At 40.4% G+C, this 27,864-nt stretch overlaps 1 protein-coding gene and 1 pseudogene across 20 annotated transcripts in view; one reads left to right on the top strand and one right to left on the bottom strand.

Annotated features, from left to right (window-relative positions):
• Nucleotides 1-773: 773 nt before the first annotated feature.
• On the top strand, nucleotides 774-10,847 carry LOC112311537 (small ribosomal subunit protein uS2-like; annotated as a pseudogene).
• A 15,728-nt stretch (nucleotides 10,848-26,575) lies between these two features.
• ENOX1 (ecto-NOX disulfide-thiol exchanger 1) overlaps nucleotides 26,576-27,864 on the bottom strand; it is a 609,204-nt gene continuing 607,915 nt past the window's right edge. For all 20 annotated transcript variants that reach the window (XM_045202239.3, XM_053916761.1, XM_053916762.1 and 17 more), the window contains one exon: nucleotides 26,576-26,965. In XM_045202239.3, the coding sequence (XP_045058174.1) occupies nucleotides 26,834-26,965 (132 nt within the window). In that variant the 3' untranslated portion in view covers nucleotides 26,576-26,833. The remainder of the gene's footprint in view (nucleotides 26,966-27,864) is intronic.

Raw genomic sequence — 27,864 nt, 5'->3', positions numbered from 1 at the left:
GCACTTGGCCTCACTGGACATAGATCCCTATTTGCCTCTTTACCCCTTAGAAAATGTAAGCTCTGTGAGAGATAGAACTATGCTGCACTCCTGCTGTAACACCAGAACCTGGGACAGAGCTTGGCATGTGACAGGTATTCACTGTTCAGTGAATGAGAAAGTGAATAGAGATGACTTCATTCACCTCTTCAAGTTGGAATTGGGGAGCCTCGTGTAAGAACTTCTCATAAGTAAATAGAGCCTGCAAGAGTTTTAACCAACACCTGAGAAGAGTGATTCTAAAAACTGAGTAATGACTATCTTTAGGCCCCAAACCCATTGGACCCATGTCTGAGCATTGGCAAACAGTAAGACTAAATAGAATCAGAAAGATCCATTTTCCTGAACTGTAAAATATTGGTGCTGAAACAACACACTATGGGGATGTTGAACAGAGAGAATTGTTTCTCCCATTTGGCCATGAATTGGTTTCTGTATAACACATTACCAAAACTTAGCAGCTTAAAACCGCACCTATTCATGGTCTCATAGTTGTGTGGGTCAGAAGTCCAGGCAGGCTTGGCTACATTCACCGCTTAGGATCTCACGAGGCCAAAGTTGGTGTGATTCCGTAGCAGATGAGGACCACAGACTAATCAAAAGTGAGCTCTCGCTGTTCAGGTGACTGTGTTTGTGTGCATATGGGTAGAGAGGACTGGAAAAACAGCCTTGGTGGGAGCAGATGTTAGTAACTTAATCCAATGAGGTCTTGAAGATCCGATGTATGCCCTCATATGGCCTCCTCCTTTCAGCTTCAAGATTGCAACCTGGTAAGTAGCTAAGCTGGAATTCACCTGTAGCCTGTCAAGCTCAAAAGCCCATGACTTTTCTTAAGCATGCTGTCAGGGATGGGGAACATGTAGCATGCTTGCTGTGAGTCACCACTCCTATGTCTCATCATTGACTGGCCACACAGACATTCCCTCTGAGACCAGCATAGCCTCAGAATCATTAAGACTGCCCCCGACTGCCATTGCCAATTAAACAGAGTTGAATGCAAGGCAGAGCTCATTTCCCTGTCTGGACTACACTGTACTTCAAATTTCAGGAATCCCAGAAACAGAAAGATTTCCACCTATTTCTCATTGCAGAATTGAATGTTGTAAATGTTTGAGAAGACCTTGAGTCCTCTATTGTGTGCCATTAGCTGAACCCGACCAGAGAAAGGGAAGTGAAGTGAAATATTTTACATAATGTTTAGGGCTATTACTCGAATTATGGGATTCTCCTCTCCTAGAATTTCTCTTTTATAAGGACTTAAAATGTTTAAATAGCCAGAATATGTATTCAACAAGTATGTAGTAAAGCTGTTTGTGCTATTGAGCCTTCATAGAGGGAACTGAAATGTTAACATTAAGCGGTTGTGTTCTGTTCCCACAGAGAGGCAAGGCGACTTTAGGAGAGCTGTTGGGATGCTCAAGCTAATAGGCAGTTACTGGAAGCTATGTAATCTGTTTCCATGAGAGGAAGAGGGGTCTCCTGGGTGGTGCAGCAGCTATGCTTGGTTCTGGGAAGGTAGAGAAGGGGCTGATGGAGCATGGGGTAGTTCTGTGGTTTGAAACTTGAAGACTAACATCTTTTATATTGGCATCTCTGGGATAGATAATTTACACATTGCAGCTGGCTCACACACTACAGATTAAGTATTTCATTTAAGCTATTTCTAGATTAGACAATTGAGACAAAGAGAAAAACAATGACTCAATCTAAAAGGCAGTAAACAGAGGTTACCCTTAACTTGTTTTTCTGGAGCCCAGTGATCCCCAACATTTCTCATGATCTGGCCACAAGGCTTTCTGTGTCATTGTTCTCTCTTTCTGGTCTGCTCTGTCCTAACTCTTTGTCTAGCTGACCCCTATTCAGCCCTCAGATCTCAAATTAAGTATCATGCCCTGCAGACCTGACCAGGTGCCCCAGTAACACCTGCCTTGAACCCTGTCTTTGGGCTCAGTTACTCTTGTGGTTACTATTTAGTAATGCTTACTGAGTCATTCACTGTATAGCTTTTTTTGTTTAGTAAGATTGAAAGTTACTTGAGGGCAGGGTTGAAATCTTTTCACCTCACTACCAAATCTGCAAAGCCTGGCTCAGTATTTAAAACTCAGGCAAGAGTGCAGTAAGTGTTTTGAATTAATGATTGAAAGAACCAAAAACTAGGACAGGACCTTTGGAGCATTGGCTATGATAAAAGCATGCCACAGGTGGGTTTAATTTAATTTTATTTTTAGTGTATTTTCTCCCTCTTATAGCATCTGTCTTCTTGAAACAAACTTCCACATATTCTGGGCTCATGTGCATAAGACTTAGCTGTCAGTTGTCTCTTAGGTATTTTCTCATTGTTGGGAGCTAAGCTGACAATGACCAAAGCTATTTAAGCTATTTTTGGAGAATCTTAAACAACAAGATATTTCTAAGTTCCAGCTGTTTGGAAGTTCTAAATTGGTAACCAAGATGCTGATCTAGGAAACGTTGTATGCAATAAGGAGTTTCTCCCTAAACTGCTAAAGGAATCTCCAAAATCAGGTCATGTGGCAGATAGGGATAGGTTGGGGGGCAGATTTTGGGGGGTTGGTGGTAGTAGAGGGGAGTGGATCAAATCAACTGGTTTTGTTTTTAATGGCCAATTGTGAGGAAAGGAAAGGGTCCTGAAGCTTCTCCTGTGAAATAGTAACCTCTAAGTAAGGAAGATGAGCCTCCCTGAAGTCCTCATTAAGGCAGGAAGCCTGGGGCTAGTCAGGCCACTTCCTGCAGTTCCATACTAAAGGTTAATGATTACCGAAAACAGGGCCTGTTCTTTCCAGATCCAGATAAAAAAATTATCTCAAATAGTTTTAAAATAATTAGTTGTTTCCAGACCCTGTTCCCAGGTTGCCTGATACCATGGGGCAGGAGGACTCAACCTAATCTTTCATATACATTCTTTCCTTTTGTTATAAGACTGTTAGTTATTGAAATGCATGTATGTTTATTGAAACTTTTGACTCTTCTGCCTATATGAGCACTACTCCCTTTGGTTGGAGCACTCTTTCAAGGTTTCTGGAATCTGCATTCCTGGGCTATAGTCCCCAGTAAGGCCCAAATATAAGTCTTTCTTAAATTTTCAAAGAGTCAATTTTTCTTTTTGTTGACAACTGTGATAGTTTAAAATGCCTGACAAGGCATCTGGCATTTTTTATTAAGCCTCCATCCACTATATACCTCGATGTGCACCTTACAGTCAAAGGCTGTTGGTTGGTTGATTGGTAGGCAGATTGGTGGGTCTGTGGGTGGTTGGTCGGTAGGTTAATTGGTTGTTAATTTACTTCTGGTCAAGGTTTGACCTACTAACTGACAAGCAGAGCCATGAGACCTCATTTACCTGGTCTGAAATGTATCTTTCTAGTTGGGATTCATCACACGAGCCACGGTTCTCCCACAGCAGCTGGAGGATGTTTTAGTATTTCATTCTCTGCTCTCCCACAGGCAGCAGTGCTCTTAGGACAGGAAGCTGGTTGCTCTTAATCCCATACTCTGCTCTGTTTTGTGCATCACAAGTCAGTTCTTGAGACAGGTGTGTTCGTTTAAATTAAATTGATTGTATTAGAGTTGTCAACACCACTGGCCTCTCCATCACTACTGAACATTGATTGGCTGTGGACAAACAACTATAAAGTGTCTGGCCCCCTCTTTTCCTCCCTCTCTTTCCTTCCTTCTTTCCTTCCTTCCTTCCTTCCTTCCTTCCTTCCTTCCTTCCTTCCTTCCTTCCTTCCTTCCTTCCTTCCTTGAGTTTCCCTTCTGCTTTTCCTTCTCTTTCCTTCTTTCTTCAACCTTCCCTCTCAGTCTCGTTCCCTGTCTTTATCTCAGTTTCTGTTTTTCTCTGCATGATTCTTTTACTTCTCTCTTATCCTTCCTTCTCTGAGCCACAAGGGTTTGTAGGCTGTGACCTGCACAAGGGCACCTTGCCAAGAGGAGAAACAAGGGCAGAAATCCAGCCTATGCTCTGCTTGCTGAGGCATAAAGGCTGGCATGGGGTTTTGTTGGCTCAGAGGAGGCATCTTTTTTTAATTTACACAAAAGCATTTTTGGAGCAAATAGCAGCTTTTCCTTCCCTAGACTATTCCCAGGGCAAGCAGTCATTTTGCATTTTTCTCTTGACCCATGCTTCCTCCGAATCTCCACAGAAACCTCCATTGCCCTCCTTCCCGCACCTGCTGACCAAACCTGGTAAAGTTGGAATTACATTTGTACCAGAAAAGTCTATTAAAGTGTTTCTGCAATATTATAATGCATCCACCTTTTTTTTTCTTTTGATCTTTTAATTTTGTTGGGACTCTTTTGAGTAGAAAACCTAACTTTTCAATCATTTTCCTTAGGTGTTTAACTTTCTCTTCACAGTTGTCTGTATAACTAAGCTCTTCTAAGCTCTTCTTGATCCATTGGCAGTGGTGGTGTTTATTTAACAGTGGTGTTTGTTCTATTATCTCTGACTGAAAATATTGAGGATGGGATGCTTTTGCTCCTGTAAGCTGTTCGACAGTTGGGACTTGGAAGTTTAAATTCTTGGAATGCTCTTGAGATTAAGGTACATTGTATCTACAGTACCTAGCCAAGACCGTTGAATGTCTGAATGAAGATGTGCCTACATAAATCCCCTCTAACTGCAGGCTTCCTAGGAGACTCATCCTGCTGCTGAATTAGCCATTATAAATCCACATCGAGGTGGGTACACTGACCCAGGATGTAGCGAGATGATACCTGTGTTAGGCTCTTGTGAGATGCAAGAAACAGGTGCATGCTCAAGTTAAGCCAGTTTAAAAAACAAAGTATTCAGGGAAAGCCAGGTTGATTGGAAACCAGCCTCAACAGCCATAGAGCAAGGCCTCATTCCAGGCCACTCAGGAGAGAAAGACAGATTTTTCCTTGATTTACACACTACCACTGTGGTGACACCAATTCCAGTTCACCTCTATTGTTCCCATTGACTGACTTTTTGCTGTCCTCCAACCTTACAGTTTTTGTTTAGTACCTGCTCTTAGAATGTCTGTCAGCTCCTGGAGTTCCTCCTACCTGGCGGCTCTCGCTCTAGGTCCCACAGTCCAGCTGTTAGAGAGAGCTGGCAGGCACTGTTCAGCAGCGGCTCTGCTGCAGTGTGCAGAGTCCTTGTACCTGGCTGCCTCAGGAACGGTGCCCTTTAAACAGTGAGCCCCTCAGACAGGGACTGTGGGAGGCAGGTATTCAAGGCTTCCAAGAAGTAGTCAGAGATCATGGCCTACATCCCTCATGAAAACTGTTGCTTTCTCTTGGGTGTCAGACCAGAATGTTTTTGTGGTTACGGTCATATCCCACTCAGTACTCACCCATTTTGTGTGGCTTGTCCCAGGAATACGTTTCTGGTACATATTCCAAGCCAGTATGGCACTGAACGTGTAGTGAAAGCACAGTGAAAGGACAATGGAACAAACCAAGCAGTAAAGGGAGACTATTGAAGCTTCCCACCACTGGGCACTGGCAGGTAATAGAGACGTCATTTTCCTTGGTTCACAATCACTTTTACTTGCGTGTGATTTCTTTTCATGTTGTTGAGTCACAGTGGCTGCCAGAAAGTGCTAGCAGTGCCTCTAAAGTGCTCAGGAAATTACAACACTGGAGTGTTTTATTGAAGTTTCAGTCTCCTGTGAGAAAATGGTTCACTTAGCATAATGTTCTCTAGTTCCATCCATGCTGTCACAAAGGGGAGGAGCTCCTTCTTTCTCTCTGCTGCATAGTATTCCATTGTGTAAATGTACCATAGTTTTTTTATTACGTGGACAAAACCAAGGGGAAGGGTGGAAGCAAGGGAGAGAGGTAGGTTTGGCTGGGGTGGGGGGAATGGTGGGGGGAAAATGCAGACAACTATAATTGAACAACAATAAAATAATTAAAAATAAATAAATAAAGTAATTGTTGATGATAAAAAAATGGTTCAAAGAACAGAATTAGGCCATTAGGTAGAAATCCTTTGACATTATGAGAGAAGGACATCATCAAACTCACTGCTGCCTGGGAGGACTACTAAAGCTTATATGGAATTGAAAGAAATGATGGTAAGAACTTGTCAAACTTCAGGGGATTTCATAAAAACTGTCACCATCTCTTTATGTTTACAATTACAGTTTGTATTCAGTATTATTCTGTATAAGTTTCAGGTGTACAACATATTGGTTAGATAATCATATAGTTTATGGAGAGGTACCCCCAATATGTTAAGTACCCACTTGGCCCCATACATAGTTATTAACATATTATTGATTATATCCCCTATGCTGTAATTTGTATCTCTGTGACTATTATGTAACCACTAATTTTTACTTCTTAATCCCTCCACCTTTCTCACCCAGCACCCCTCATGACCCTCCCCTCTGGCAACCATTAATTGGTTCTCTCTGTCTATGAGTCTGTTTCTACTTTGTTTGTTTATTTTGTTCTTGAGATTCTACATATACATGAAATCATATGGTGTTTATCTTTCTCTGTTGGACTCATTTTATTTACATAATAACTCTAGGTCTGTCCATGCTAAAAAAGATTTCATTCTTTTTTATGGCTGAGTAGTTTTCCATTGTGGATATGTACCACAGCCTTTTTATCTATTCATCTTTGATGGGCACTTGGGCTGCTTCCAAATCTTGGCTATTGTAAATGACACTGCAGTGAACATAGGGGTGCATATATTCTTTCCAATTTGTGCTTTGGGTTTCCAGAATTGGAATCTCTGGGTCATAAGGGAGATCCATTTTTAATTTTTTGAGGAACTTCCACACTGTTTTCCACAATGGCTGCACCAGTCTGCATTCCACCTACAGTGCACTAGGGTTCCCTTTTCTCCACAGCCTCGCTGACATTTGTTGTTTGCTGATTTATTGATGATAGCCATTCTGACATGTGTGAGGTGATAATCTCATTTTGGTTTTCATTTGCATTTCTCTGATGATTAGTGATGTTGAGAACCTTTTCATATGTCTATTGACTATCTGTGTGCCCTCTTTGGAGAAGTGTTTACTTAGGTCATCTGTCCAGTTTTTAATTGGGTTGTTTATTTTCTGAGTTGTTTTAGGTCTTTATAAATTTGGGGTATCAACCCCTTATTGGATGTATAATTGACAAACAATTTCTCCCACTCAGTAGTTGTCTTTAGTTTTGTTGATGGTTTCCTTTGCTGTGCAAAAACTTTTTAGGTTGATGTAGTCCCATTTGATTATTTTTCTTTTGTTTCCCCAGTTACCATCTCTGTAAGGGTTTTGCCCTACTGATTCAGTTGGTGTTCTCATTTCAGGAAATGCATTATCTTTAGCCTGCACCCCATGCTATTTCCCAAGAAATGAACACAAGGCAATAAATAACCAGGGGAAGAGCCCCGAACTTTCTCCCAACCTCTCACAGCTGTCATTCACTGGCGTTTCTTCTGCCATGTGAGAAATAAATGGTGCTGCATCTGTTCTCTTGTTCCACAGTGAGTATTGCCATGAGTCTAGATATTGTTTCCCTTTTGGGGACTTGGCAGGTAGCCCAAGCCTCTGCCTGGGATTGAGTTGTGGGGAATTGAGGAGAGGCTGCCTAGATGATTGTCCTTGTCCCCCTTGATCTCTTCCTTTAAGCAGCAGATTCAGTCACTGGCGCCATCAATCTAGCACATTTCATAAACAGGGAATTCTTCTAAAAAACCTGCTGCTGAGCAGCCATCTGTCTCCATTTTTGTCAATCTGCTATTATAACACTGCAACTGTACTGTGAGGTCGTCTTTCACTAACGACTCCTTGATCTGAAGGCGAACATGTTAAACATGGAGACAAGAGCTATGGGCCAGCTGACAACATTTCCACCCACCAGCTTTTCATCACTGGAGCTTGGAATTTAAATCTTGTTTTTGACCTAAGGTGATGTTATTGATGGTTTCTATATTTTGCTGTGCTTGATTTATATACTTTAAGATTACACAATATCCAAACATCCTGATTTATTACTTATTACGTGGGAAGAAAGCAGACAAATGTTATTATGATTTGAGTACTGCTGGTAGTTAAACTGAGGTATCGAATGCCAAAGGTCAGGTAGCAAAGGACGACAAATGGGAATGTGTCTTAGAGCTATACACTCTCTCTCCTGAACAACCGAGTCATCTCCCTGTCTCTTTTTTGGGGGGAGGAGGTATCATTTAAGCATCTCACAAAACCACTTCACGTGGACTTTTTGCTCTCCAGAGGCCTGTCTGAACATAGCAAAGAGGATAGGAACTGGCTCGGAGCTGAATCATAAGGAGAAGCTGACACCTGCGTCCCACACCAGTTTTTAACATATCACAAACTACAATGTATCATCCTTGCAGCACTCAGGACCTCTCTGCACTAATCATTTCTGTTAGGGGAAAACATATTAAAAACACAAAGCCTATGAAACCAAGACAAGGAGGGAGACAGCAGCAGCAAGGGTTCAGGTGTGGAGGCCCTTCTTGCCGAGGCAGCTCGTTAATGTGTGCTCCGCTGCCACATGCTTATCTCTAGATGGAACTGTTTACATGAGATTGGAGTGCATTTCACTGTACTTACCATTAATGAATGCCTTTAAAAGCTATTTTGGATGATAGAAGAATAATTTTGGCGGGTAGCAGGTTTTCAGAGCTCTTGAAAATTCCATTATTTCTATGACTGTGGCATATCTTATCTGTTAACATGGAGACTTATCTACAACCAGTCAGATCTAATCTTCAGGCATGGATTTCAAGGAAGAAGCCAGCCTGTTGTGCTGATTCCTGCAGCATCCTTGGCTGTGACCATCTCCATCACTCCCCTCCACCTTCCTGGGAGGAACATGCTCAGCTTTGACACATTCCCTCTGGTCTCTGTGTGAACCCTCTTTGTGGCTTTCTCACTGCTGTGTTCTTGTTGGAGCCCAGGGCCTCCTTCCTGCTGGGATTGAAAGGGCCAACTTCCCTTTGAGCCAAGAATAACACTTTTGTGTGCCTTATTCTTGTGCCTTTGAGTGATGGTTAAGTTTGTGTTAACTTGAATAGGTATGGTACACAGTTATTTGGTCAAACACTAGACAGGTATTGCTGTGAAGGTATTTTTCAGATGTGATTAATATTTAAGTCAATAAACTTTAGTAAAGCAGATTACTCTCCTTAATGTGGATGGACCTCATCCAATCTATTTGTTGAAGGCCTTAAAGGCAAAGACAGTTTGCCCAAAGAAGAGGCAATTTGCCTCAAGACTGCAACATAAAAATTCTGCCTGAATTTCTAGCCTTCTGGCCTGCCCTGTGGTTTTTAGACTAAAGACTGCAATATCAACCTGAATTTCCAGACTGTTGAGCTGCCCTATGAATTTTGGGTTTCCCAGCCAACGTAATAGCATGAACCATGCCTTAAAATAAACACAGGGTGAGGCAAAAGTAGGTATAGAGTTGTTTGTATGGAAAATAATATTATAATTAATAAATAATAATACAAGAATAAGTTGTTTTATATACTCACAATTGTAAACCTACTTTTGCTCCCCTCTCTCTTTCTGTCTCTCTCTCTCTCTACACACACACACACACACATATACACATATATATACACACACATATATACACACATACACAGATGATAGAGAGAGAGATACTTTCTATCTATTGGTTCTGTTTGTCTAGAGAACTCTGACCAATATACTTGTTTAATACCAAACTATTTCATTCCTTTCTTTTCAAAGGAACAGCAGGTAATTAAAGCATTCTGGAGTTTGTCCTGTCTTGCCCCTTACTAGCTGGGAGATGTTTGTCAAATTACATATATTTCTGTGCCTCTGTTACCCAACATTGAGAAAGGAATAAAGAGCCTTTCTGTGTTACCCAGAGAGAGGCCCATACAGTGTTGTTCCTGGTTCTCATATAAAGGAAAACTTTCACAGCATCCAGAGCCCTTGATGTCAGCAAGTGAAGGAAGAGAATGTCTTCAAATTCCTTGCAGCAGGAACCCACTTAGGTGGCACCAACCTTGACTTCAGGTGGAGCCATATGTCTACAAAAGGAAAAGTGATGGCGTGTACATCATAAATCTGAAGACAACCTGGGAGAAGCTTCTGCTGGCAGCTCTTGCCATTGCTGCCCTTGAAACCCTGCCGATATCAGTGTCTGTGTCCAGGAACACCGGCCAGTGAGCTGTGCTGAAGTGCTGCTGCCCTGGAGCCACTCCTACTGCTGGTCACTTTGCTCATGGAACCTTCACTAAGCAGATCCAGGCAGCCTTCCAGGAGCTGAGACTCCTGGTGGTCACTGGTCCCAGGGCTGACCACCAGCCTGTCACAGAAGCATCTTATGTCGGCCTGCCTACCATCGCTCTGCTCCATGCAACCGACTCTTCTCTGCTCTGTGGACATTGCCATCCTCGCACCACATCAAGGAGCTCACTCAGGGGTCTGATGTGGTGGGTGCTGGCCTAGGAAGTCTGAATGGTACCATCTCCCATGGTTGCCCATGGGAGATCATGCCTGATCTCTGCTTCTACAGAGATCCTGAGGAGACTGAAAAGGAAGAGCAGGCTGCTGCTGAAGAGGCTGTGACCAAGGAGGCAGTTCAGGGCAGATAGACCACTCTAGCTCCTGAGTTCACTGCTACTGAGCCCAGGTGGCAGACTGGTCAGAAGACATGAGGGTGGCCTCTGTGCCTGGCCACCAGTTCTCTACTGAAGACTGGAGCTCCAGCTGCCACTGACACTGGGCTGCAGCTCCACTGCTCCAGCCAGTGAGCGGGTAGGAACAACCAGTGAGTGGTCTCAAGGTGTTCTTCCCCAGATTCCTAAACAATGGAAATAAGTTGACAAAAAATGTATAAAGAGACTATATGCTCTGCTAGGTTTTTGTAAGGATTAAATGAGGGTCTGCCTGACACATAGTAAACCCAATGTTTATTAAACTAATTTAGTAGCATATACTGTTGATTTGGCCTTGTAGGTATAAAATGACGCCCGTGCACATACTACTGTGTGAGGAGGGGTGGGGGGAAAATGTGGAATGGCTGTCATGGTGTTGTTGAACCATCAGTTCTAGTTTTTCTGAAGGAATGCAGTTGGTAGTAGTGATGGAAAGAGCACGAGCATTTGGAGGTAGGTAAACTCACATTCAAATTCTGGTTCTTCCATCTGATAGCTGTATGATTTAAATCAAATGATATTACCTTTTTGAGACTCCAGACTTTTTAAGGCTCTCGTTTGATCCTAGTTCAGTAGGAGTGGAGGTCTTTGTACTTAGATGGGTGCACAGAGAACTCACTCTGAGAGAGAAGGAACTGGAGAACTAATGCTTTGGGTTCTCACTGGGCTCACCACCACTGGCAAGCAAGACTTCTGCATATGACACCAGGTCATGCCACTGGAATCTTCTCCAGTTTTGCCACTAAATTTGTCCCAAATCGCTCAAATATGGTATCTATAGAAACTAGGAGAATGGGTTGCTCATTAGAAGCCTGACGAAGCACTATTAAACCTGGGGAGTAGAGCAACAAAAGGTACTGGAGGTGGAGGACAAGTGGGAAAGAAACAGAAAAGAACAACTGCCAGAAAAGTCCGACGTGAACAGATGTGAGGAGGCCTGACTATGCACAAGGGTGACAGCTTGGAGGGAAGCTTGGCACCTCAGGGACATGACTTGGATGTAGTGATGGTGGTGGTATCCATTTTTAACAAACATTAAAAAATGGGATTCTATTTTTCTCATACCCTAGAGCAGTGGTTACTAGGCAGTATAGAATTTGCCTCCCCCAGGGGACACTTGGCAATGTCTGGAGTCATTTTTGGTTGTCGTGCCTGGGATAGGGAGTGCTATTGTCACCCAGCAAGCATGCAGGCCTGTTAAACATCCTGTGATGCACGGCACAGCTCCCAGCAGAGCACTGTATCCAGTGCAAATTGTCAGTAGTGCAGAGATGGGGAAACCCTGCTCTGGATGCCCTCCCTGCCCTAAGGGATGGGAAGCTAACCTAGGAGGTACTGTTAGCTTGGTGGCAATAGAAGCGTAGGAACCATGTGGCTTCTTGTAGAACAGGAGACATATATATTTTGGATGTTTCCTCCAAGACAAAGAATTTCATTCAGTGCCTAGTGTGGTGCTGTGTGTGGGTGCTGCCTCACCAAAAACAGATATTATATCATCAATCTGGAAATGATTTTTTGACTAATTTAACTTTTTTGCCTCAGCCTCAGCAAGATGGTAAGATAAAGCCAAGATGGATTCTATGACTGTTAATCAGTGTCTGTGACAAAGTGACCTTACCTCTGCTGAGATTGACAAGGTCTCAAGTTTTGTCTCCCTAAGGCAAGCTCAGAGCAGCCAAGGGCTCCAAATTCTCCCTTTTTTTGGTTTCCTATCATTCCTACCAAAGGGTAGGAAAGAAATGTTTAATAAAGGAAAGTCACCACCTAGCTTAATGTAGTCCAATAGGCTGACAACCTGAAAAAAAAATTAGGACAGGAAGAAGAAAACCATCATTACTGATTAATGTTCTAAAATTAGAGTCTGCAGTATGATATTGTATTTCCTCAGAATATTAATATTCCCTCAATGGAATACATCATTGAGATTTCACTGGAAAATTAGACAGGGCAGGGGGAGAGTTTCAGGCTGGAAGGATATTTAGAATATCTTAAATGATTAAAATAAACACATTAAAAATGAATTTGTTATGTTTAGGAGTAGGTTAATGACAAGGCAGTAAGTTTTAGGTCATCTTCACGGTGGCAGATGGGGAGGCCTCAGAGAATTCTTGTGTCTCAAAGAGTCGTTCATCAAAATATTTTCTAGATCCTTTGAGCTGTAAGGGAACATAAAGCATGGGATCTCCAATCTCCTCTGTTTAAGAGGTTGTAACCTATTCATCATTTAGTAGCAAAGGCAGGACTAAAACCAATTTCTCAATTGCTAGACTCTTACCCTGTGCTGCTTCACCTGCTGTTTGTCATGGTGTCTGACATTCTTTCACTGACAGGTGGAGAGAGAAAAAGATGATAGTGTTTGGTCAGGCAGATGTGGGTGTGCTTCCCAGCTCTGCTTCTCCTTTTCTTGGGGGGGGTCCTTAACTTTTCTGAATCTTGGCTTTTTCATCTGGCAGCAGAGAGAATGATTACCATGTGCAGGTTACCTGTGCCATGAAAACTTCTAGGTCTCCTAAAGCTTGTTATTGTAGTGCAGTTATTACAATGAGTTTTCATAACTTAGACTACTGTTCCTCAGACTGTGATTCAGGCAACACTTGTTCTGCCGGATGTGTTCAAATATCCTATGATTAATGTTGTTAAAGAACAAACAATTAACTGAGTAAATTTAAAGATCTAATTGACTGTATTGAAAGATTTATGAAATCAGGCACCATCTCATCTGCTAAATAGAAGGGTGCTCCTAGGAGCTGTACAAAATAGAAAATTTTTATAGGCAGAAGGAGGGTGGTACAAAGAAGTTAAAAAAGAAGATATTTCCGGCCAGGTCACCTTCCTGGATGCTCTTCCCTTAGGAGAAGTTAGGGCGTCTTTTCAGGCAGATTACCTTACTAGTGCTGACCAGGAAATTCTAAGCTGTTTGGTTTAAAATTCCACTCCCAGGAGAGACTGAAATTGCAGTCAGGCTAGGTATTAAGTCTTGGTGCAGCCTAGCACCAATGACTTCATTTCGGGTCTGTTTCTTTTTTTAACAATGTGTTTCATGGTTAAATAAGTGTGGAGGGAGACACCAGTTAAACCGAGGTAAAAAGACAGAATGTCTCAGAGACTTTATAGGTTAATGGGTACTTACTGTGTCTCACCAAAAGGATATAACACGCAGCATCACAGATTTGTATGACCACAGAATGTGTCATAACATCTTCTGGGATACTAGTTTTCATGGCAGATAGTTTGGAAAGCACAGTGGGTTGATTGCATTGATGGCCCCACCCCTGTTCCTGGGCTCACCCAGGTGACTTATTTTGGTCAATCAGTTGTTAGCAAGTATGAGCCAAGCAGAGGCTTGGGACGTCCTTGTGCATTGAGGCTTGCTCTCTTACTGCTTTTCATAATCATGATCCTAATCATACTCTTCCCTTGCTCCTTCATCATAACCATTAGTGCATGTTAGGGCTAGTGTGCTGAAAGGATTAGAGAGGCTTGCAGAGGAGAGTGGATTTGTCACAGATGAGATCATTTGAGACATGGTTGCCCCAAGCCAACCACCATCAAACACATGATCCCAGCCAGTAGCTGGCTGCCTTAGAAAACATGCAAATCAACTCAACGATCACAAGAAATTTCCAATTTAAATCACAAAAATGCAGACCTGTGTGTGAACTAAAGAAATGATTATTGTCTCAAGTCATTCGATTTTGGGTGATCTGTTATGCATGGCAATAGAAAACTGATACAGAAATCGGAATGGACATTGATATATTAGTGGAATGTGTACACTCTGGTCCCAACTATCTATTTTATTCTCACATCCAAAACTCACCCTTTTCTCCCCAAATCCTCAGACATCCCATCTAATCACATTATCAGGCTCAACATCCAGGATCTCAAGATGTGTAACAGGTTCGAATTTGGCTCCTTGGATGCAGGTTTTTTTGAATTGAAAACCTATGAATGAAAAGGACAAGCTACTTGTTGCCAAATCTAATACACAAGAGTAAGAAAGGATAGCATAATCATAGTAGATGATCTCATGTTAAGAGAGGAAGAATGGAAAGCACCTTAGAGTCATTGATTCTTAGCATTTCTGAAGTCTAGGTCAGCAAATGCTATTAGGACCTCCAGTTCAGAGGAGGGGAATATTCCTTGATTAGGCCTCAGTTCTGCTTCCTGAGAGTGACTCTCCAGTAATTGTTTTCTATGGTTCTGTGCTCTACCATCTGGGATGTCTTCACTTTTCCACTCTCCTTGGTCACCTCTGTGTCTTTTAAGCAATTTTCTCAGCCTACTTCCTGCTTGTGGAAATGAGGGACCCAGAGGTTTTCTTACATTTTCAACATCTCAGTTTTTTAGTATAAATTGGAAAAACTTTTGCCAATACAGTACCCTCAAAATTTTTGTAGGTTTCTTATAAATTTAATGATCATAAAGTAACACCTACAATATTTTTAGAGCTAGATCTCTCTATAGACTTAATCACTGTTATGTGGGCAAGTCAGATTTCTGTGGGGCAATATTCTTAAGATTCCTAGCATCCCTTTTGTTTACTTTTGAGGCTTTGCTAGGTTCCGCTTTATTTATTTCAGAGGTCACTAATAAAAAGCCTTAAATGTTAATATTTGATTGGATCTTTGCCTCAGCCTGTGTTTTACTTTGAGAATCTTTTGCTAACTGGAGAGACCAGAGATGAGAAACAATTTTGTTTTCCAGCCAAGAAGTTCCAGTCCCTCTATAGACCATCTAAGTTTTCCCACACTCCAGTCAGTTATTTCTCTAACCTTTCTGTTTTTTTGTAGAATCTTATCAGTATGCAGATAGTAAGAGCCACTGATATGTTGAGCAGTCTGCCTGGAAATGTTATTGCTCAAATACCAAAGTTCATTAGATGTATTTTCTATCTTCTGAATCACTACACATAGCAGTTTTACCTTTTTTTTTTTTCTGCTACATAATTCAAGTTGCCATTTTCCCATCCTTCTAAAGGAGTTTTCTCATCAGTTTTCCATGCTCTCTGCCCACTGCTTGACCTCAAAGCCAATGGCGCAGTTTTAAAATTGTTTTGTTATAACAGCATCCTAATTATAAATCACAATGTCTGTGTCACTTATCTATTGTCACAAATAATGCTGCATAACATGTCACTCCAAAATTTAGTGGCTTAAAACAACCATTTATTTAGCTCACAAGTCTGCTGATTGACAGTTGGGGCTGAACTGTATACTTCATTCTGTGACATGTTGTCTTGAGGGATCAGCTGGCTGTCAGCTAATCTAGGGTGACCTTGGCTCAGGCCACTTGCTCAACTACACATGTTGTTCGTTCTGACATGAGCCAACCCAATGTGTTTTTATAACCACATCAGAATGCAAGAGTGCACAAGCCCAGTCAGGCAAGAGGGCAAGCAGAAACTTATAGGTGCTTGTCAAGCTTCTGCTAACATTACCAAAACAGGGCACGTGACCAAGTTCAGAGCTGGAGTGTGAACAGATTACAAAATTACAGGGAAATAATTTTGTATATCGATCAGCCATTAAATGGACTATTAACAACTTCCATCTGTGATAAGAATTGTTTCTGTGGAAATAGGGAATTTGCGGAGTGAGAACCTTGTTCCAGCACCTCCCTGGAACATGGCTGGCTCACTGGTGACTCATGGTTTGGCTGTTTCAGTTTCTCTGCTTTTCTTGCTATGTTGTAAATTTGTTATGAATATTTTCAAATCCACCTCTATTTCTTGCCAGTACCATCTTTTCAAAATAAGTTTCATATGTTTATTACTTACAAGGTTGAGTGGCACCTTCTCTTATTTGTCCTAAGTTAATCATCCTACTGGAAAGCATGGATAGCTGATAGAAAGAGAGGGAGGAGAGGAAAGAACCTGAGGGGGTAAAAGGATTGTTGCAAGCAGAGGTGTCTGAGGGACAATGAAGTTGTGAATGTGGCCACGTGTGTGTACATTTGCATTGTGTGCATGTTAATTTTTATTAGTGTGCATGAATACATACATATCTGTGCACATGGGCATTAATACATGTATATATATGCCCAGTGATGGGTGTTCCTTCTCAGTTTAGTCAAAAATACCACTGTATTTGTCCTGATATGACAATGAAACAGTGAGGTAAGTACTGAAAGGGCAAAGCCATAGGGGGAAGAAAAGAAATTTGAAATGGAGTCAACTCTGGGGGGTTCCTGCACCCCATCCTACACTTCAAAGTTTGAGAAATTCCAAGTAGCAGTAATGAGCATTTAGTCACCTCTTCTCCCCATATATCCTTCCTTACACTTGGGTGATGGGGAAATATGGGGTAAGACATCCATGTTGCCTCTCCATGAAAGTAATATGAAAGAGAGAAGCACAGGATAGATTTTATCCCTTTGATTTTCCCACTAAAACGTCCTATCCTTATTGGAGATAAGATCAGGGAGAAGATATCTAGTTCTTTCTCTGTCCCAAGAGTGGGATGTTGTTCTCTTTCCTCTGAAATACTTTATATTTGAGTAAATACACCAGGTGTCTTTGCCAGGACTCTCTTCCAAGAGGCCTGGTTTGAGTTAGGAACTTTACTGGTTATTCATTGATTCCATGCGTCCCTAAAACTTCCCAGTGAGCCCATGGGAATTTGGAGTTCTTCAGAAATCCTAGACAGACAGTCCCAGACAGTCCACCAGGCTCTTGGAACTGCTGGGAGGTTTCCTATTATGTTTTGTTAAAGCATTTGTTATTCCAGGGAGGAGTCAGGAAGCTGATTCCACTTGATGTGTTAGTGGTGACCTCTGAGGAGAAATACTTTTCAGTTGGCAGGGGATGTTGATGCTGTGAGATTGAAACTTGTTAGAAGAGTTCTACAATCTTAGATGATTTAGTAAGACCCAGTTAGTTAGTGGATAAAATTACAGAAAGGCTCTGTGAGATAGTTGCTACTATTATCCCCATTTGAGAGATAAAGTATCAAAGAGACTAAATCATGTGCCTATGATCACTCATGTGGGATGATTCCAGAAAAATGGTCTTGAACACCTCACTATATTGCCTCTACTACCCGGCCACCTGCCCCCTACCAGGACCAGAAGGCTGGAAGCTCCATCTCCCAGCCCTTCAGGCTAAGCAGCAATACAAAATACTTGACTCCTGGTTGGCCCAGTCTAGATTCTGCTCTCTGCCCTCTGCTCCCCGTAGTGGTGTTGCGTACCAGACTCAGCACTGCAGGGCCTTTCTTCGGCACGCACTGAGCCGTGCTCAGGGGACAGATGGTGAAGTGCAAAGTCCCACTCAGTTACTGCTCAGCCTTAGGAAATGACAATTATCCTCAGTAAAAATGTATAGCACTTCCCACTTGAAACTTGATTTACTGTGATTGTAAGTCATAAAAATGATGCATGATATGTTGATTTCATGTACCAGTCAGTATCTATTTAATAAAGGGCCCGTAATGGTTTTTACACAGTATCTCCATCTGAAGACAGTTTGACTCTCCAGCCCATTCTTTACATTCTCTCTCAAAAAATACAAGAGAAACAAACCCTTACTTATGTGTAAACATATTCAAAGGCAAAAGATTTATTTATTGATGAGATCCTCAACTGACCAATTTTATCTTTTTCTTCTGAAAGGAAGAATGCTTTATGAAAAGAGATTGCTACCAGATGTAGTGGATTACATAGCACTTGCTCAGTATGAAAAGCAGATGAAATGAAATATTCTGGCTTCTGATTCAGTCCTTTTCTTATCTATCTACACATAGTTCTTCTTAAGTGAACTTGACAGTGTTGTGGGCTGATATTAAGATACACTACTTTGGTAAAGAAGAAAAAGGGTTTTATTTTCTATAATAGCAAATGAGCACTATAATAGAAATTTTCTTGTGCTGGGCAAGATATTACAATTTTCAGCACACAATAAGTATATTTTCTAGATAAAAAATGCATTTCATTACATGCTATGCACTTTCCATTGTACATTAACCACTCTTGCCATGTATGGAAAAATACCATTTTCTACTGTAAAATGTCTGCAATTTATTTTTATGAGTCTGTTTATCCCACGAAGTAAGAACATTCCATTACATAGCTCTGTACCAATCAGTGTACATTATATAAAGGGTGAAATGTACAGTACAAACATCTGAGCTTTATTGTCTGGGCATCTGTAAAGTTCTGAGAGCAGGGAAACAGTTAAAATTTTGGACCAGAATAGCTAATTTTATTAATACATCCAATCTGTAATTACTAGATTTACTAGAGTTCTTTACTTTGATACACTCAGCAACTATAATGGATATGTATGTTCTCTAAAATAATACTATTGCATTCTCCAGCTACAACTATAATTTTTCCTGACAATGTCTCTGCTGGGTTAAAAAAACATAATTAATACTTTATTTAATCCTTGCATACTCTATACTTAGTTGACCATCATTGAAAATGGCAGTTGCCCAGAGTCATATAGTTTCTTCACAGTTGAGTGTATTTGACCCTGATGACTGTTTAGTGGAAATGTACCAAATAAGTAAAAAGGTGCTGCAACAAAGAATTCCAGCTGCACATTTCCTCCATGCTGACGGTCACTGCAACAGTGACACCCACTTGCTTTATAAGAGATGCCAAAGTCTTCGCAGTTTAGAGAATTATAGTTATTTTGCTTATGTCAGTCTTACACTTGAAATATTTAATGGACTATTTGTGGGGATGATGCTTGTCTTATATTTATTTTGTTCTTACAGTTAGCAACATAAACATTGACTGTTTATCCCTAAGGATAGGGAAGAGTTGATAGCAGGGAAAAGCCTTGCCGCTTCTGCTTGGCTGGGATGATATACCTAAAATACGGTACTATTTTTGAGGTAACCAGTGCCTTCAGTCTGCCTGGACCTGTGTCATGTGCTGTATGCGTGCCAGCTTTTTTAACCATTGCAGCAATGCTCTGCAGTAGGTATCCCCTGTACCATTTCATGAATCTGGGCCTAGTGCCTCACTGAGGTTAGGTAACATGTGCTAACATCCTAGCATCTAACATTCACAAGGCCAGTGAATGCTGGGGCTGGGACCGTATCACAACATAAACTGAACACCTCCTTATACAGTATGAGTAACTTCCAAATCCTTGAACTCCACAAATTAAAAACAACAACAACAACAACAACAAATCACTTGAAAGCAAAAGAGGAAATTTAGTGGTTGTGGGACACAACATTTTAGTGATCTAATATATAAACACATTCACTGTAACTTAACTCAAATGTTCATGTTTTATGTGCTGCACACAAAAAAGAATAGTTTATTCAAACACTGATGACAGATTAATTGAATATATGTATGAACCACTTACCATTTTAATATGAAGTGAGCAAACTGTAGGATTTTAGAGATCTAGCATCATTTTATTTTATCAGATTGTAAGAAGAAACTGAGTATTATGGTAGTGAAGTTCTTAAGTTTTGGGGATAAAAATCCTTTATTGAGTTCAGCAAGTAACAGCCATTTTTAGAAAAGAGATGAAAAAAAAAAACCCTCAAAGTAAAACATTCCCAACCCCCAGAAAATATTGCATATCACATTTTTCACATGGACGTTTGTTTAAACAATCTCATTCTAGAAATTACTACCAACTTCTTCTAATTTTTTCATTTCATATTTATTATCCTTACTGAAAATGAGAGGTTTGCTCAAATAGAAACAAATTTTCCACACTTTCAAATGCTGTTTTTGATGTTGTATTTATAAAAGCCTTTATGTATTTTCAAACATAGACCACTGACTTTTCCTTGCCAGCGAGTTCTCATATAGTGGGATATTGTTCATTTTCAAAGAGAATGAAGTTCTGATGGATGCTACAACACGGATGAACCTGGAAGACATTAGGCTTGATGAAATAAGTGAGACACAGAAGGACAGGTGTTGTGTGATTCCATTTATATGAGTGGCTTAGAATGGGAAAATTGAAAGAGACACAAAGTAAAATAGAGGCAACCAGGGACTGTAAGGAGGGGGTAGAGGTTATTATTGAATGGATGTGTTAAAATATTTATTGGGGATAATGATGAAAAAGTTTTAGATATAATTGTGACTTGTTATTACATTATAAATATATTTAATGTCACTGAATTATACAATTGTGAATGGTTAAAATGAAAAAGATTATGTATATTTTACTATAATAAATGAAATTGGTAAGAATTCTGCTGAGATTTTAAAACTGAAGAGCAGAAAATTCTAGCTTCTATTACAGGACCTAATGCCTGAATATGTTCTATTTCAACAAATTCAGAGGGTTCCTGTGTAGGCTCTTCTTTAACTCATTTGGTTCATTCAGTCAGTAAATGTTTGTTTAAAAGTCATGGTATGTCATGTCAGACTCTGGGCATCTAGAGATATGGGAAAGGACAGTCTCCAGATGCCAGGACTGGGAGAGACAGCTACATTCACAAATGATTATAGTATATGGGGTCTGATACAAGTAACACCCCTTTATTAGTACAAAATCTTCTAATTATATCATAAGCATATAATTCCGTAACATAGCAATATCACACATAAGCATACCATATGGCATTTTAGGTGAAATGTTCAAGTTAAAACTATAAATTATTACACCCATATTATTACCCTAGCAACCATACTCAAGCAGGCCTTACCTCTGCCAGACCCTGTAGCATATGGGCTGCAGTAGAAACATAATGAATAAAAGTGGGAGCACAGGGGAGGAGGTTCCTGAGAATATCAGGGCTTCATAAAAAAGTTGATAAATTGACCTGCATTAGAAGTTTAAGAAGAATTGGATTGCTCATTTTATTTCAATAATATGAAGAACATTTTCTCTCACATTTCTGCCTTGGAATCTTAGATCTAGAGTATCCGCAACCCTTACAAATATTTTTAAATGTTTTTCCCCTTGTGTATAAGCAGACTCATCCTTGGAGTCAAAAAAAATCTTGGTTAATTCTCTGTCCTACTTTTAAATATTTATAAGCAAAACCACTTTGAGAAATAATTCCAAGTCAATGAAAGATACTCAGATCCCTTAAAGATTATGTAATTTAATAGGGAGATGATGCAAAGTCAGCTGGCCAGTAGGTCCTGAAGAAACAGTCAGGGGGGATGGCTGTGCAGAGGCAGGAGAAATGACTTCTGCCAGGGGCTGGAGAAAACATCCTGGGTGGGGCCATGGCTGGTATTTTTTGAATTTTCCTCTTAAGGCTGTGTAGAATTATGATAACTAGATTAAGTTCATTTCATTTGGATAGAAATATATGCACAGAAGCAGAAACGCAAACAAAATATTAGTCCTATTCATGGAAGCAGTGAAAAAGCAAGGCAGAAAGGTGCATTGGGGCCAGATTATGAGGATCTCCAAACCATTAATGTTCTCCTTGTCCTTGGAATCTGAGAACCATGATTTGTTATTGTGTTAATTTAGGAGAGAAAGGCTGGAGAGTCTTCACATCTCTGCCCAGGTACAAAGGATGGTGGAGAAGAAAGGAGAATAAAAGCAGTGATCCAAAGGCACTGGATGGGCATTGGGCTCATGGGAGGAGCAGGGATAGATTGAACTAGAAGCATTGTGTAGTGGAAAAAAAACCCCCATGTTTTGGAGTTAGTCAACTAACTCTTGGGGTTCAGATTTGGTATTCAAAACTGACTGTGCAAACTTGGCCAAATTACTTAGAACTTCTGAGCATCATTTTTCTTATGTGACAAATGAGGACAATAGTAGTATCTCTATATAGGGTTATTCTGGGGATTAGAGAGGATGCGTGACAGTCTTATGTAGACTCCAGATGGCCCTCAAAGGTAGCAATGTTAGCTCCTTCCCCAGGTGATTTCTAAAGTCTCAGCTGAAGTCAAATATCTGTGAAAAAATTTAGAAGGTTTTTTCTGCAAAAATAAGTTATTCACATAATTGAAGTTAAAATACATAATTAATATATTTCTAGACAACTAATAATTAGTTTCAAGTATAAATAAAACTATAGCCAAAGTAGATTTTCCTATTGCAGGCACTTACTTCTTGGAATTACTCAAATATTTTTGAGAGCTGTATTAACCATTTCATTCCTCTGAGTTGCCATGTAGGGCTCTGAAACATGTGTTTAGAAAATAGTGTCTTGTTATCAGATCTAATATAAAGTCCTTCCAATTTACTTCCCTAATCAGAGCTCTGAGTTAGGGTTTTAACCTGTGAAGTATATCCTGCTAAAGTGACTACTGGCCATACTTGAAAATATCTCCCATGCTTTGAATTACAAATAGTCTACCTAGATGGTGGTACCTTGTGTCCCTACTAGCCTTTTATGTCTTTGTAACTAGCCTTTCTTCTAGTTATATCTCAGGTGACCCTCATAGGTTTTCTATTTTATAATAACATTGCTTACAAATGAGGTCATCTCCTGTTTCCCTGTTGTATCCTTGTTTGTGTCTGCTGATGTGGAGACAAACGTGTAAGGATGACAGTGGTCATGGGCATCGACAGATGGTAATAGAAAGGCCTCTAGTGTTTCAACATTTGATGTGATATTGCCATTAGTTTGAATCCCATAGCACCCTTGTCACACCTTTTCACACCTTTTCTGTCACCTGGCTGATATCATACAGGAACTTTTGGGAAAATGTCTTTTTCTCATTGAGCTCCTAGCTTATTAAGGAGAGGGTCTTTTTTTTATTCATCTCCATATACACAGCATTAGCACTGAACTTGAACATATGTGTATTTATAGGAGGTACAAATAAATACCTTAATTTATCAGGGCTCGGTAAAAAGATACTGAAGACAATAATGTCCAACAGGAAATTATGAACATCTTTTTACAACTTCAAAGATCATTCAGTATTTACCTATCTTCCTAAAAAATGTCTTATTTAAAATTAATATCTTGATTTCTGGCCAATATGGGGGTGTAGGTAGATACACTCGGCCTCCTCACACAACCAAAAGAAGGACAACAACAAATTGTAAAACAAAAAATAACCAGAATTGCCAGAAAATTGAACTGTATGGAAGTTTGACAACCAAGGGGTTAAGGAAGAAACATTAATCCAGACTGGAAGGAGGCAGAGAGATAGGCAGGTGGGGTGGAGAGGACTCTGGCAAGGTGGTGGCTGGAGGACTGAGGTGGGTGATCCAGTGGCTGTTGGACTGGGCTAGGTGATGGCTGGTGGACCGGGTAGTCCCACATTTGTGTGACGATAAACCAGGAGGAACAACTGGGGAGCAAGACAGACCATGCAACCCAGAGTTCCAGTGGCAGGGTGGGGCAATAAAGCCTCAAATCCTCTGACTGAAAAAACCTGTGGGGGTTGCAGCAACAGGAGAAACTCCCAGCCTCACAGCAGAGTTCATTGGAGAGACCTACAAGGTCCTAGAACATATAAAAAGTCACCCACCTGGGAATAAGCACCAGAAGGGCCCAAATTGCTTGTGGGTAGCAGGGGAAGTGACTGAAAGCCGACCGAGAGCCGTGCAAGTGGTGCTATTCTCTCCCTGACCACCCCCTACATAGTGCCATAACACACAGTGCAGTAGATTGCCCCACCCTGGTGAATACCTGAGGGTGTGCCCATTACTGCGTGACAGGCACTCCAAGACAAAAAATATAGGACCCAAATGAAAGAACAGATCAAAGCTCCAAAAAATAGAACTAAATGATGAAGAGATAGCCAACCTATCAGATTCAGAGTTCAAAACACTGGTAATCAGGAAGCTCACAGAAATGGTTCAGTATGGTTGCAAAACAGAGGAAAAAGTGAAGGCTATGAAAAGTGAAATAAGAGAAAATGTACAGGGAACCAACAGTGACAGGAAGGAAACTGGAACTCAAATCAATGGTTTGGACCAGAAGGAAGAAATAAACCTTCAAGCAGAAGAGAATGATAAACAAGAATTCAAAAAAAGTGAGGAGAGGCTTAGGAACCTCTGGGACTACTTTAAACATTCTAACATCTGAATCGTAGGGGTGCCAGAAAGAGAAGAGGAACAGCAAGAAATTGAAAACTTATTTGAAAACATAATGAAGGAGAACTTCCCCAATCTGGCAAAGGAAATAGATTTCCAGGAAGTCTAGGAAGCACAGAGAGCCCCAAAGAAGTTGGACCCAAGGAAGCACATAACAAGGCACATCATAATTACATTACCCAAGATTAAAGATAGAGAGAATCTTAAAAGCAGCAAGAGAAAAGGAGGCAGTTACCTACAAAGGGGTTCCCATAAGACTAGCAGCTGATTTTTCAAAAGAAACCTTGCAGGCAAGAAGGGGCTGGAAAGAAGTATTCCAAGTCATTAAAGGCCAGGACCTACATCCAAAATTACACTATCCAGCAAAGCTATCATTTAGAATGGAAGGGCAGATACAGTGCTTCCCAGATAAAGTTCATCACCAAGCCCTTATTATATGAAATGTTAAAGGGACTTATCTAAGAAAAAGAAGATAAAAAATATGAAGAGTAAAATGACAACAAACTCACAACTTTCAACAACTGAACCTAAAACAAATACAAAAAGAAAAACAAAGGAAACTGGAATAGGAACAGAATCACAGAAATGGAGATCACATGGAGGGTTATCAGTAGGGAGGCGGAAGGATGAGAATGGGGGAAAAAGTACATGGAATAAGAAGCATACACGGTAGGTACAAAATAGACAGGGGGAGGTTAAGAATAGTGTAGGAAATGGAGAAGCCAAAGAACTTACATGTATGACCTACGGACATGAACTAAGGCGGAGGAATACTGCTGGGAGGGGTTGTGCAAGGCAGAGGGGAATAAAGGAGGGAAAAATGAGACAACTGTAATAGCATAATCAATAAAATATATTTACAAAATTAAAATTAATATCTTGAGTACCTGCTTTCTGGTGATTCCTTTGTAAGAAAGCAAGAAGGAGATATAATTTAAAGCTCTATTTTTCTTGAAATTAAAAGAGATAGGTGAAGCCCAGATTCTGTTTAAACTGTTGGTACAGGTGTGACTTGTCCTTTTTCTAACTTGGATGCTTTCCAGCAAACATACAAATAAATAAATACAGGAATTAATAAAATGAACTAACTGGTTACTGTGTACCTGCCCATGATACACAAAACAAAGGTATACTTTACAGTGACCGCATTTGGATGCTATTTCTTGATGTTTTCATAACATCTACTCTAATGTTGTATAATCTCACTTTTGTAGCACTTACCATTTCACAATTTTTATATAGTCCTGTTTTAAATAATGTTTTGTCTCAATGTCACTCATGCTTTTAATCATTTTAAAGTGATAGGATATGAGATGGGACTGAAAAACATGAAAATTTCTTGAGGAAGAATTAAAATACAATGAATAATAATTTGCAAAACCATATGGTAGAAGTCATATTTATTGGAAAAAATTAATATCTTTGCTATAAAATTTTAACAGGAATATTTACTGAATATTTATTTTGATGCATAAACCTCAATATTACATACCAAGTACAAGACAGTAGCACTAGTTTTTTCCTTTATTTACATTTTATGAAAATTGTTATGCAGTCCATGTTAAAAGAACTTATGATGGAGAATTGTTATATTAGAAAAATAATATTCTTGATATAGTATTCCCAAGGAGCCCAGTCACATTTTCTGCCTCTTCAATAAGGCAAAAGTCCTTGGAATAGCATATAACTTAATTTATAAAATACAATAACTGTTCAGACACATATTCAAGTTTTCTTTTGGTATGATTTCTCCTCACTGTAAAATTACTTTTTTTTTTTTTTACTGAAACAGAAAGACTTTTAGGAAAATGTCATTGAATGATTTCAGCTATACATTATATATACAACTCTGTAGCCTAGCAACAACCAGAGCTACACCATCATTAACTTTAAATATTTTGCTTGGTGAGCTATTCTCAAATGTAGCATATCTGAAGATTTTGCCATCATTATGACTGTGGAATCGTTGTGTGGTTTTCATAGGAAACAGATCTGTCACAGTATGAAGCTTTGTTTGTTCTAGGGAACTGGTACACAATTACATTTCCACTCACAAGAGAACGCCACAGATGGAACTAGTCAGGCTCTGCTGGCTCCACCGAGGTCCGTGCCGGACCAACCCTGAACTTCCTGCACTCACACTGCACAGCCCCGGACGGGTTCAGGCGGTTTCATTTCCAGAGATTTTGTTTTGCTTTTCATAGTTAGGTCGTTTTAATTCCTTCAAAGGCACACAACTTCCACCTTTTTTCCAGCGTTGCTCCCACGCCTGTGAATTCCTGTTTAAACATGCGTGGCAGTCTCATCAGAAGCATTTCAATTTCACTTGCAGATATCTGTTAGGAAGGAAGGAAAGTCAGTTTTAGGAGAGGGACTCATTGTAGAGGCAGCAGGGGCTGGGTGAGGATGGCTTTTCCAGTGAGACAGACAGCACAAAGTTTTCCACTTGGCTGTCGAGTAATGTCCTTGTAACAGCAGCGTGAGGAGAGCATGGATGGGATGGATTCCTCCTCATTCTGTGAGCAGCTGTTGGGGAGGGACATGGGGAAAATGGACGGACAGTTCCAGGTCCACCCTTCACATGGATGGCTACCTTGCTGGCAGTGCTGTGCCCAGACAGTCCTCTCCTGATATACCAGTGGTATCAGGAGACAGAGGAGAGCTGGGAGTAAAGCACCACTGCTCAGGAAAAGCTATAGGTGCCTCATCCTGTTCTAGGAAGGGCAGCATTCTTACCCCACACTGAGGGTTAGAGAGAATGTAGGTCGATTTCTTGCCACTCTTCTTTCTCTACCTTTAACTTTCACAGGGACCAGAAGACAATAAGAGATTAGGAATAGAAACCCCAAACCTATAGCAATAAAAGTCTTGACATCTAGTCTTAAAATCCAGGTTGACTTTTTAATGCAATTTTTTCTTTTACCGCTGTTTTCATTTCATACATTTTTATACCGATAACTCATTTTATCTTAAATAAAGAGCAAATTAACCACAGTCCTCCCCTAACATAGCTATTGTTCTTGTTTTCATGTGTTTGCTTCCTAACCCATTCGTATGTATGGGGATCCCTTGGAGCAAGGTATGTACGACCCTAGAATTGGGGATCTGACATTTCTGTTTAAATCTGGTATCCACTAAATGATCCCTACCAAGATAGCTTCTCTAAGCCTCAGTGAGTGGGAGTAACAAGATTTCATGAGGATGTGTAAAGACCACTGGCTTAGCACAGATTTGG

The sequence above is a fragment of the Desmodus rotundus genome, chromosome 13 (genome assembly GCF_022682495.2).
Source record: "Desmodus rotundus isolate HL8 chromosome 13, HLdesRot8A.1, whole genome shotgun sequence".
Lineage (NCBI taxonomy): Eukaryota > Metazoa > Chordata > Mammalia > Chiroptera > Phyllostomidae > Desmodus > Desmodus rotundus.
This window is presented reverse-complemented; position numbering and strand designations above follow the sequence as displayed.